This window comes from Anomaloglossus baeobatrachus, chromosome 2 (genome assembly GCF_048569485.1).
Source record: "Anomaloglossus baeobatrachus isolate aAnoBae1 chromosome 2, aAnoBae1.hap1, whole genome shotgun sequence".
Classification (NCBI taxonomy): domain Eukaryota; kingdom Metazoa; phylum Chordata; class Amphibia; order Anura; family Aromobatidae; genus Anomaloglossus; species Anomaloglossus baeobatrachus.
In genome coordinates, this window is record NC_134354.1 from 503,884,596 (window position 1) to 503,897,599 (window position 13,004).

At 41.1% G+C, this 13,004-nt stretch overlaps 1 protein-coding gene across 1 annotated transcript in view; it reads right to left on the reverse strand.

Annotated features, from left to right (window-relative positions):
- Positions 1 to 13,004, reverse strand: part of TMEM47 (transmembrane protein 47) — a 238,507-nt gene that overhangs the window by 77,756 nt on the left and 147,747 nt on the right. The window contains exon 2 of the mRNA XM_075336510.1: positions 9,131 to 9,271. Coding sequence (XP_075192625.1) covers positions 9,131 to 9,271 — 141 coding nt within the window. The remainder of the gene's footprint in view (positions 1 to 9,130; positions 9,272 to 13,004) is intronic.

Consider the following 13,004-nt stretch of genomic DNA (forward strand, 5'->3'; position numbering starts at 1 on the left):
CAAACAATTGACTGTTAACCTGGGATCCTAAATTAGAGGAATCCCGGTACCCATCAAAAGTCTGACTACTAACCCCAAGCCGAGTTCGTGATGCTGTTGCGGGATAGATAAAGAAATCGTGCAGCATCAGACCCTTGGGAAAACCAGTGACGAGACTAATGAGTGGGTTAAAGAGGGAGTCACAGAGCCCTCGGAGCAGGGACCGAGAAAGAGATAAAGAAAGGTTACCTCACAGAGAGACTCTGTCATTAAATCTCCTCCGAAATTTGTGACCATTGGCCTTCTGTTAACCAAACTGTTTCTGCTGTGTACTGTGCAAAACAAACCAGATGCCAGTAAAAAGGACTTGTTTAAGCTGATGTGGACTCGGTGTGTCGTCTCTCCGCCGTTCGACAGGACCCTGCGACGTCAGAGAAGAAGGCAGCCATCACCGCTCGGTCGCTTCCTTACTGGTCAGCAACCCGCCGCCATGAGGTAAAATAGCTCCACCTGTGGGGAGCTGAGAGATCTTAAGCTGCCGTCACCATCGACTCAGAGGTCGACCGCGGGCAGCGCTGGTGTATCCCGCTTACCAGACACCACAGGTAGCGTCACGTATATCCCCAAAATCATCCCTGTACCCCATTCCACAGCCGCAGAGTGAGCGCCCAGGGCACGAAGCCAGGACCGACCACCTGTGATAACCCCATCGAGAGTAAAGTATCCGTAGTCCCGGCACCAGAGTACCCCCCTATCGAAAACCCTGATGGTCAACTCACTATCATAGCTTGATTTTGAACTATTATATGCAGTTTGCATTGAGCATGCCTGCAATGAGTGTTTGATCTCCAGTGTGATATTATTGGTAGGCAATTTTTGACCTTTGCCCTGAAAGGTTTTTTCGGTTTATTTACTATTCTGCAATATAATTATTGCTGGGGCTCTGACAGTGTTATTTGACTTCATCTTTATACCACCTCCTGTCCTGATTGCTCGGTGTGTCTGGATTTCGGCTGTTTACGGTTTTACCTTGACTGTCTAATGTATTTTTGGTATATAAATTTATAATCTATTCCTCTTTTGGATGTAATTTTGTGATAATAAAAACTTTATTGGATATATAAAGAGGTTGATTCTTTTTGTGTTATTTTTGGCCATTTTTTGGCCTTACTAGTGGACCCCCATTTCTCTTGTTTTTTCAATTTTCAAGGTTTGCAACAGATTCTCAATAAGATTTAGGTCTGGACTTTTGACTGGGCCATACACATGAATATGCTTAGAACTAAACCCTTCCATTTTAACTCCAGCAGTATATTTAGCATTGTCCTCCTGCTGGATGGAGCTAAATACAGGGCAATCCTGGAGGAAAACCTTTTTTGAGGCTGTTAAAGGCTTTCGGGGGAAACATAGGTTATTCTTCTAGTAGGACAACAACCCTAGACATGCTGTCAGAGCAACAATGGAATGGTGAACTATATCCACCAGTCCCATTTTCTCTTATGTGATGTATACGCACTAGCCCCAGTTTTTACTATGTGATGTATATGTACCTGCCCATGTCTCCTATGTGATGTGTATGAACCAGTTTCAGCTTCTTCTATGTGATGTATATGCACCAACCCCAGTGTTTCTTGTGTGATGTATCTGCACCAGCTCCAGTGTCTCCTATGTGATGTATATGTACCAGTCCCAGTGTCTCCTCTTTGATGTATATGCAGCAGCTCCAGTGTATCATATGTGGAGTATATGGACCAGGCTCAGAGACTTCTTTGTGATGTATACACAGAAGTCTTGGTGTGTCCTATGTGATGTGCATATACAGTAGTATCAGTTTCTCATATGTGATAAATGCACAGCAGTTTGAGTATCTACTTTGTGCTGTATACAGCAGTCTCAATGTCACCAATTTGATGCAGATACACCAGTCCTAGTGTTCCCTATGTGATGTATAGATAGCAGTCTCAGTGCATTACATCCTATGTGATGTCTACAAAATTCTCAGTGTATCTTACAAGCTACAAACAGCAGACTCATTATATTCCATATGATGCATATACAGCAGTTTCAGTGCATCCTATGTGATGTGTATACAGCCTCTTCGGTGTCTCTTTTGTGATGTATACCGCAGTCTCAGTGTCTCCTATTGGATGTAAATACTGCAGTATTGGTGTCACTTATATGATTTATACATCAGTCACTGTGTCTATTATGTGATCCATGTAGCATTCTTAGTGTCTCCTTTGTGATTTATACAGTGGTCTGTGTGTCTCCTTTGTGCTGTATACCGTATTTTTCGGACTATAAGATGCACCGGACCATAAAACGCACCCTGGTGTTAGAGGAGGAAAATAGCAAAATAAAATTTTAAGCAAAAAATGTGGTCATGATACACTGTTATGGGTCGAGGATCTGCTGCTGACACTGTTATGGGGGTAATGTCCCCAAATTCTTTAAATAAGGTACCCTATCCTGGTAATGATCCTTCTGCCTTGTAGATGATCGCCATCCTTGTATATATGTACCCCATCCTGGTATATATTCCCATCCTGCTATATACCACTATCATGGTATATAGTCCCATCCTGCTATATACCGCCATCGTGGTATAGCCCCCATCCTGCTACATAGTGCCATCCTGGTATATGCGCTTATCCTGCTATATACTGCCATCCTGCTATATACCCCCATCCTGCTATATATCCCCCATCCATCCTGCTATATACCCCCATCCATCCTGCTATATACCCACATCCATCCTTCTATATACCTCCATCCATCCTGCTATATACCCCCATCCATCCTGTTATATACCCCATCCATCCTGCTATATACCCCATCCATCCTGCTATATACCCACATCCATCCTGATATATACCCCCATCCATCCTGCTATATACCCCCATTCATCATGCTATATACCCCCATCCATCCTGCTATATACCCCATCCATCCTGCTATATACCCCCATCCATCCTATTATATACCCCATCCATCCTGCTATATACCCCCATCCATCCTGCTATATATCCCCATCCATCCTGGTATATACCTCAATCCATCCTGCTATATACCCACATCCATCCTGCTATATACCCCCATCCATCCTGCTATATACCCCATCCATCCTGCTATATACCCCATCCATCCTGCTATATACCCCCATCCATCCTATTATATACTCATCCATCCTGCTATATACCCCCATCCATCCTGCTATATACCCCCAACCTGCTATATACCCCCATCCATCCTGCTATATACCCCCATCTATCCTGATATATACCCCCATCCTGCTCTATACCCCATTCATACTGTTATATACCCCATCCATCCTGCTATATACCCCCATCTATCATGCTATATATCCCCATCCATCCTGCTATATACCCCATCCATCCTGATATCCTGATATATACCTCCATCCATCCTGATAAACTCCCCAATCCATCCTGCTATATACCCCCATCCTGATAAATACCCCCATCCTGCTATATACCCCCATCCTACTATTTGACCCGCTACATGTGGCACACAAAAAAATAAACGTTTGTACTCACCTCGCTCCATGCAGCATCACTCCTCCTCCTGTCAGTGCCAGCAGCAGCGCCACTGGAGTGTGGAGCCGTCACCGTTGTCTGCAGCATCGCTCGTCCTCCTGTCTGCCTGTCAGCTGACCTGTGTGGAGACTAGCGGTGCGCACAGCAATGACGTCATCGCTGTGCTCACCGCTTGCTACACAGATCAGCTGGCCGGCAGACAGGAGGATATCGCGATGCTGCAGGGATTGTGGCCGGTGAGTATACTGATTCACTGCCCCCCCGCGCTGATGATGATGTGCGGGGAGCAGTGAATATAGCCGCACATGATCACTCCAGGCTGTAGGAGCCAGGGGTGATTATGCGGGCCGGCTGTTAATTATGCGCGCACCCCCGCCCACCTGTCAGCGCCGGCTTCAGCACTGAGGGATGATGGGCGGGAGGATGGGCATGCATATGAAATGAGCGGGCCCACGTGGTCACGGCAGGCTGCTACAGCCTGCTCATGCCAACGATGACCCACTTTACCGCAGCACCCTCATTCCCCACAGCACTACATTCAGACTATAAGACGCACCCCAACATTTGCGGGGAAAAAAGTGCGTTTTATAGTCCAAAAAATACGGCATATACCAGTTACAGTGTATTCTATGTGTAGACATGTCACTGTTTGATTTCTAGAAATGTAATGTGAGCAGTAATGAACTTTCCACTTTCAGCAGACATACGGTATAATGTGCATGTGTGTTGGGAATAGCATACTGCTGTGAGTTCTTTATTAAATTTATAATTGCAAAGAGTCAACTATGCTGCAGACCGACGCATACCTGGAAAAGCAGTTGCACGTTGCAAAATAATCAGTAGCATCCATCATCACTCGCCTCACTAAAGTGATGTAGCTCCAGCCATGACATAAGGGATTAATTAATTGTTTGACCAAATATAGCAGGATAATTTTGTATGTCCTGAGACTGAGGATATAAATATCCAAACGGGCCCTGGGCTAGTACTACATTTCTATTACTCGTGTAAATAGCAATACCACTGAGTAATAATAATAATAAAGTTTATTTATATAGCGCCAACATATTCCGCAGCACTTTACAATCTGGTGGGGGGTTTTATAGACAAATACAGAACAAAATAGTACATAATTCAACAGCTACAGTAGGAATGAGGGCCCTGCTCAAAAGCTTACAATCTATGGGGTAAATGTCATTATTTAAATGAATATAAAAATGAACCTAAATATACCTAAAATGTGGAAAGGAAAACAACAAAAATATTTCATAGACTTATTTTAATGGTTTTGAAAAATCCTGGGCCACCAAACCTCCCAATTCCTGGGTCTTTGCTGTTTTTCAGCAGTACAAAATGCAATAATATATCATTTTAAAACATAAGCCCACAGCAGCCAAGCAGGCAGTCACTGCTTCACCTGATATGAATGTGGCTAAATGTCACAGCGGCAGGCTCTGACCTCACATCACGAGCAGCAGGATCTGGTCTTTTTTGACATTTTAAGCATGTTTAGAAACATATTTTTATCCTATTTTGGTGAAGCATTTTATAAACCTTTTTATGCTATAAAATGCTGAAAATATTTCAGTAAATAAACTTCAATTGATTTAAAACTTTCCTGGAGATTTGATTATAGCTCAGTGTAAATCTATTGACCAAGCAGCAAAAAGCCAATCCTGGATAAGTGTGATTAATACTTGAAATGTCTAGGAAGCTGCTCGAAAAGAATGGATGTTCTTTATGTAGAGTCAGGAAAGGGCTATTTTTAGACCCAATCCTGCCAGGCATTGTTGCTTCAAGGGCTTGCACTTACAAATTCATTTCTCTGTCTCAAGTGGTTAAAGGAGTCGCAACAAAAGCAGAAAATATGTGAATATAAAATGAGAAATGCTGTCAGCTACAGCAATGTCGCTTTCAGTAGAGATGTATATGCATCTCTACTATGTTGAAATCTAAAGGATTCATCTTTACTAGTTCCAGGTTATATGAGGTTGCCTTTTAAAGTGTAGCAAGCCCTATTATTACCTTAAATTATTTTGCCTCTAGCTGTAATTTTACAAGGAACAAAATTTCATTCAACCACTGAAAAAATATTTACTTTTACAGATCATTAATATTGTATTGTTTTTTAAAAGGGAAACAAAGTGTTGGGGCATTTTGAAGAAAACAACATAGTCTACATAATTAGTGGTCTCCACCCTTTCTGACCTTAGGAGCCCTACTCAGCTGCCTCCCCCTCACAGTAGTGACACCTAGAGCCCCTATTACTGGTATAATGAAAGCCAAAGCTTTTCCAAAGAAATCACCACACCGTGGCAGTACACCAAGATCCAAGGGGTTCCAATGATACCCACATTCATATTTGGTCTTCTGCACAGGGATTCCCACAAATGTCACTCTCTGGAGACCTGCTCTTTATAGCACTTTACTAAATCCGGGGCTAATGCAACGAGCTCTTAGCCAACAACGAGCCACAGATCATGGACCCTCAAGCCACACTTGGCTTCAGAGTCACAGGTTGAGGGCCCTAACTCTACCTAATACACCTCTTATATATATTTTTTTACATATATATATATATATATATATATATATTTATATTTATTTTTATATATGTATATATACACATACATATATATATATATATATATACTGTGTGTATATATATATATATATATATATATATATATGTGTATATATACTGTGTATTTATATATATATATATATATATATATATATATAAATATATATACTGTGTGTGTGTGTATATATATATATATATATATATTTATATATATTTATATATATGCAGAATATATAGATGTTTTGTAAATCACTTCCGCATGGATTAGACCATTTTTTGAACCATGAAGGATAATAAAAGATTAAAAAAAAATCTTCATATTCATCTTACCATGAGCCTCTCTGGCTTCTGCACTTCTTACTGTCTTCTCCGCTTATTATGTTCACCTCCACTCACATTAAAATCCCCAGGCCGGAAGCAATGAGGTGAGTATGAGGATGTTATTCACTTTTACCTCTTACGTTTATTATGCTCTGGGGTCTGGGTAGACCCTAGAGCACAATAAAAGACTTTACATTTTTGGACAATAACGACACTGCTAATCGAATTTTCCAGGAAAATCCACCAGAGCAGGCAAATTTTGCCTGATTCACTCATCTCTAATCTCTACCAATGAACAAACACAGTATTCAACAACCCAACTTACTGATACAGGAAAATAATTAGACAAGGCTAGCTGGCAATATTCTGAAGATTAAAGCTGGGTTCACACATAGCGACAGCGACAACGACGTCGCTATTACGTCACCATTTTGTGTGACGCAACAGCGACCTTGTAAGTCGCTGTTATGATCGCTGCTTAGCTGTCAAACACAGCAGACGCAGCAGCGATCATAACGACACGCATCGCTGTGCTACATGTGCAGAGAGCAGGGAGCCGCGAACAATGCTTAGCGCTGGCTCCCTGCACTCCTAGCTACATTACACATCGGGTTAATTACCCGATGTGTACTGCAGCTACATGTGCAGAGAGCAGGGAGCCGCGCACACTGCTTAGCGCTGGCTCCCTGCACTCCTAGCTACAGTACACATCGGGTTAATTACCCGATGTGTACTGCAGCTACATGTGCAGAGAGCAGGGAGCCGCCACTGGCAGCTGAGAGCGGCGGACGCTGGTAACGAAGGTAAATATCTGGTAGCCAGGGAAATGTCTTCCCTTGGTTACCCGATGTTTACCCTGGTTACAGCTTACCGCAGCTGCCAGATGCCGGCTCCTGCTCCTTTGTCTCTTCATTTCGTCGCTCTCTCGCTGTCACACACAGCGATGTGTGCGTCACAGCAGGTGAGCGACGACCAAAAAATGAAGCTGGACATTCAGCAACGAGCGGCGACCTCACAGCAGGGGCCAGCTTGTTGCTGGATGTCACACACAGTTTCAGCGACGGGACGTCGCTGCTATGTCACAAAAAATGGTGACATAGCAGCGACGTCATTGTCGTCATCGCTGTATGTGACACCACCTTTAGACAGTTTTCTGGCAGCCATCAGAGTTTTTGCTTACAACAGAAATGTGAATGACAGATGCCAACTGATAGCACATATCTGTCAAAAAGTTCAAGTGTCATATTGGATTTTTTATTTTACTCTTGCATATAGTAGCTAAAAAGTCTTCTGTTGAAAGTCCAATCTGCAATCTATCAAATACAAGCACTTACCAGTTTTAAGATCATGGCAGAGAATAATCATCAATCTTTTTTTACATTTTCCTATTACATTCATGATCACATTCACAGACCTGACTAGACTAACGATGAACAAGATATATCAAAAACATTCATCTGAAATCCCTAACATTTGGCTAGCTTGATTGGATACATTAAAATAAAATTACAAATATCCACAATGGCACTGTTACCTGTCAGTTGGATTGTTGCAGTTGCATAAATCTCTATTCAGGTGATACACCTGCTTGCATAAATCTATATGGTGTGTTCATTCATAGTTTTGATGCCTTCAATGTGAATCTACAATTTTCAGAGTCATGAAAATAAAGAAAACTCTGAATGAGAAGGTGTGTCCAAATATTTGGTCTGTACTGTACCTGTTTTAGTATTTAATTTCATTTTAGTGCACATCTTTTGCTTTTAGTGTTTTGATTGCATAGATGTATCAAAGATAAATTCTCTGCTTCAGTTTCTTTTTCATATAATTAGGCAGTACCACTCAGCATTCCACTATAGCTGTGGTAGATTTGAGAGAAAGAACTATAAAGAATAGATAAGTCAATTATTGATTCTCATTGGTAGCTAGTGTTGAGCGGATCCGAACTGTAAAAATCCGGATCCGAACTGTAAAAATCCGGATCCGCGTGGTTTCAGTGTCCGATCCGGGTCCGACCCGGACGCGGGAATCCGGCTGCACAATCCGGATCCGGGATTTTTTTTTTTCTCTCTCTCTCTGTCTCTCTCTCTCTCCTCCCCATTCACATACATGGGTCCGGATCGGATCCGGACTTCTTTTCCAACCCGCGACGGATCCTCCGGACCCGAATTATTAGAAGTTTGCTCAACTCTATTGGTAGCCTTTTCATTCATTAGTTGGATCTCTACTCAATTAACATTATGCAATTAGTATCAGGGACATAACTACAATACGTGCAGGGGTTGCAATCACACCTGGGCTATGGAGGGTAAGGTGCTCAAAAAGTCTCTTTTGCCCATGTGAAAAGACCAATACTATTAAATACTTTCAATAATTGGGGGTCCTGTTGAGGTTCCTGCATTGGGGCCCACGAGCTTCAAGTTACGCCATTGATTGGCACCTAACAACAGAGTACATCGCAAACTGACATGAAAATGTGGCAAATACAAGTGAATCTCATGGTTTTTATGTACTTTATTTATACATGCCAACCACATGCTGCAAATGGTTTTACTGTGTAGTTTTCGGTCATGTGGCACACCATCATGAAAATCCAGCCTCAAATGGTTACTTCAAATATTATCACTATATAAAATATTACTACTGCTGAATGAAAAGTTATCTGCATGCTATTATGACATGAACTTACCCGCAGCAAAAAGCATGACAGCCACCGGTCTGTAGAACCGTCTGCGTGAACCCACACAGATCGAGACTAAGCCAATAAGGAATGCAATAAGTATGATGGCAGCACCACCAAGGAGTAAGGCAAGAGTTGCGATCTGCCAATCTATAGAAGAGATAAAAAAAATTAAAAGCATGAGTTGTCTTGATAATTATATTATTCCACTATTTCAAATGTTTAAAAACGATAAATATTGTACTTTATTAGTAAATCTCCATAGAACAAATGTCATTGAAGATAAATGTGTAAAATATTCTGAAGTCAGTCAAGTGAATTCTTATACAATATTCAACTACTCTATTGCACTCTCTTTAGAGAAATGCTGAAAGCTCTATCGACACTAGAGAATTCTTCATCATGGTCTTATGTGCATGTGAATGACAAAGAAAAGTATTATAGATGTGGCCTGAAGGAGCAGCGTGATGGTCGCATTCTTCTGAAGCTCTACCTGTTTGAGCCTGAAATGAAAATTTAAAGCAGAAAAAAATATTATATGGAAGCAAACTTTCTTCTTGGAAGCCTTCAAGAACTTCCCTGGATCATTTGGATAATTTTTGAGCCATTTAAATTATAATAATGCCTGATAATAGAAAGAAAGAAGAGGAGTCTGGTTCTCAGCAGACATCACAGCTGAAGAAGCGCAGATACATAAGAGCCATCTTTCCTCTAATGCCTGCAATGCCTTCAAAGAGCTGTGCTGATAGCCAGGAAGTTGAGGTGTCACTTACTCAAGATCCAAGCATCCTCCGCCAGCTGTCAGAAAGAAGGAGTCATTATTAACTCAGAAAAAAAATCCTGTCACTGCCGGAGGAGCTGAAAGTGCCGCAAACCAAAGTAAAATTCCTCGACTTAGCGCAGCTACGCTAACACGGGAAGTGATACAGAGTGCCATATTGGGCTTCACATGGGCGGCTCTGCTGTCTCTCACAAGGGGCCCACTCAATGTTCAGAGCTGTCCCTGCTTCTGGGAAATCCCCTCAAGCAGAAAAGAATTAGTGCGTCGCTTTCCTTCACACTGACACAGACTGAAGCAGATCCTCAAGCACATAGTGACACAGAAGCTGATACCAGGGCCACAATAAAGAAGCATTCATATAAAAAGAAGGCTCCTAAAGAGCAACTAAAGATATGGATCCCAATACATCCTTAATTTTAACTGAAGAACTCACTCTAAAAAACAAAAGGATGCTAAAGGGGCAGCAGCATGTTTTCAATCGGAGGCAGATGAAGACTCGGAGGACTATTCACCTAATTTAAGCCCTCACAAACACTACCTCAGATTGGATACTGAGTCTTCCCTTACAGTCACCAAGTCTAATGAATAAGGACATATCTCATGCTAATTCAGCTTTGCAAACAATAAATCTGACAGCATCTGAGAAGTATTTATACATACAGTGCCGTGCAAAAGTATTCAGCCCCCTTGAATTTTTCAACCTTTTCACACATTTCCAGCTTCAAACATAAAGATAAAAATTTTAATGTTATGGTGAAGAATCAACAAGTGGGACACAATTGTGAAGTTGAACGAAATGTATTGCTTATTTTAAACTTTTTAAAAAAATAAATAACTGAAAATTGGGGCGTGCAATATTATTCGGCCATTCTAACTTAATACTTTGTAGCACCACCTTTTGCTGCGATTACAGCTGCAAGTCGCTTGAGGTATGTCTCTATCAGTTTTGCACATCAAGAGACTGAAATTCTTGCCCATTCTTCCTTTGCAAACAGCTCGAGCTGAGTAAAGTTGGATGGAGAGCGTTTGTGAACAGCAGTTTTCAGCTCTTTCCACAGATTCTCGATTGGATTCAGGTCTGCACTTTGACTTGGTCATTCTAACACCTGGATACATTTATTTGTGAACCATTCCATTCTAGATTTTGCTTTATGTTTGGGATCATTGTCTTGTTGGAAGACAAATCTCCGTCCCAGTCTCAGGTGTTTGGCAGACTCCAACAGGTTTTCTTCAAGAAAGGTCCTGATTTGTCTCCATCCATCTTCTCATCAATTTTAACCATCTTCCCTGTCCCTGCTGAAGAAAAGCAGGCCCAAACCATGATGCTGCCACCACCATGTTTGACAGTGGGAATGGTGTGTTCAGGGTGAAGAGCTATGTTGCTTTTACTCCAAACACATCGTTTGACATTCTGCCCAAAAAGTTCGATTAGGGTTTCATCTGACCAGAGCACCTTCTTTCACATGTTTGGTGTGTCTCCCAGGTGGCTTGTGGCAAACTTTAAATAAAACTTTGAGAAATGGCTTTCTCCTTGCCACTTTTCCATAAAGGCCAGATTTGTGCAGTGTAAGACTGATTGTTGTCCTATGGGCAGACTCTCCCACCTCAGCTGTAGATCTCTGCAGTTCATGGAGAGTGATCATGGGCCTCTTGGCTGCATCTCTGATCATTCTTCTACTTGTTTGAGATGATAGTTTGGATGGACGGCCAGTTCTTGGTAGATTTGCAGTGGTATGATACTCCTTCAATTTCAATATGATTGCTTGCACAGTGTTCCTTGGGATGTTTAACGTTATGGAAATCTTTTTGTAACCAAATCCGGCTTTAAACTTCTCTACAACAGTATCACGGACCTGCCTGTGGTGTTCCTTGTTATTCATGATTCTATCTGCGCTTTAAACAGAACACTGAGACTATCACAGAGCAGGTGCATTTACACGGAGACTTGATTACACACAGGTGTCTTATATTTATCATCATCAGTCATATAGGACAAAATTGGATCATTCAGAGATCCTCAATAAACTTCTGGAGTGAGTTTACTGCACTGAAAGTAAAGGGGATGAACAATATTGCACGCCCCACTTTTCAGCTATTTATTTTTCAAAAAAGTTTAAAATAAGCAATAAATTTTGTTCAACTTCAGAATTGTGTCCCACTTGTTGATTCTTCACCATAACATTAAAATTTTTATCTTTATGTTTGAAGCCCGAAATGTGGGAAAAGGTTGAAAAATTCAAGGGGGCTGAATACTTTCGCAAGGCACTGTATATTAAGGAGATACAATTTGTACTTGAAAATCGACCAGCTCCAGAAACCCAAGTTCCTGCCAAAAGAATCCCTGAGAGAAGTCATCATAAGACTATTTTTTCCATACTAAAGATAATTTGCTGGATTATTTTAGGAAATACAAAAATTAACCTTCACCAATGAAGCCACTAAAGTGTTCTCAGACTTTACGAAGGAAGTTATTAAGGGTAAGAAATCCTTTGTGGAACTCACTACAATGCTAAGACATAACAACATCCCATGAAAGTGGGGTTTTCCTGCAAAATTAATCATTTTCATCAACGAGAAACCAAGATCCAGGGGAAGGCCAGAAATTGCTAAAGTAACAAAAAATGCCAGGGAATAAAAGAAAACCTACATCGAAGATGAGTTGCAAACTTGGATTACAATATTTAATATACTTCTCAAAAGATTACTATGGTATCTTTGTTTATTATTGATGTCTTCTGACTATGATCTTACAGATTGTATAAACCCCTTTACGACCGGCCGATTTTTCGCTTTCCGTTTCTTTTTTCGCCATTTTTCTTCTGAGAGACGTAACTTTTTTATTTTTCAGTCAATATGGTCATGTGAGGGCTCATTTTTTGCGGAACAAGCTGTACTTTTAAATTAAACCATAAGTTTTACCATATAGTGTACTGAAAAACGGCAAATAAATTCCAAATGCAATAAAATGGCAAAAAAAGTGCGATAGCACTATTGTTTTTGAGATATTTTATTCACTGTGTTCCCTACATGGTAAAACTGATGTGTCAGTATGATGCCGCAGGTCAGTGCGAGTTTGTAGACACCAAACATGTATAGGTTTAC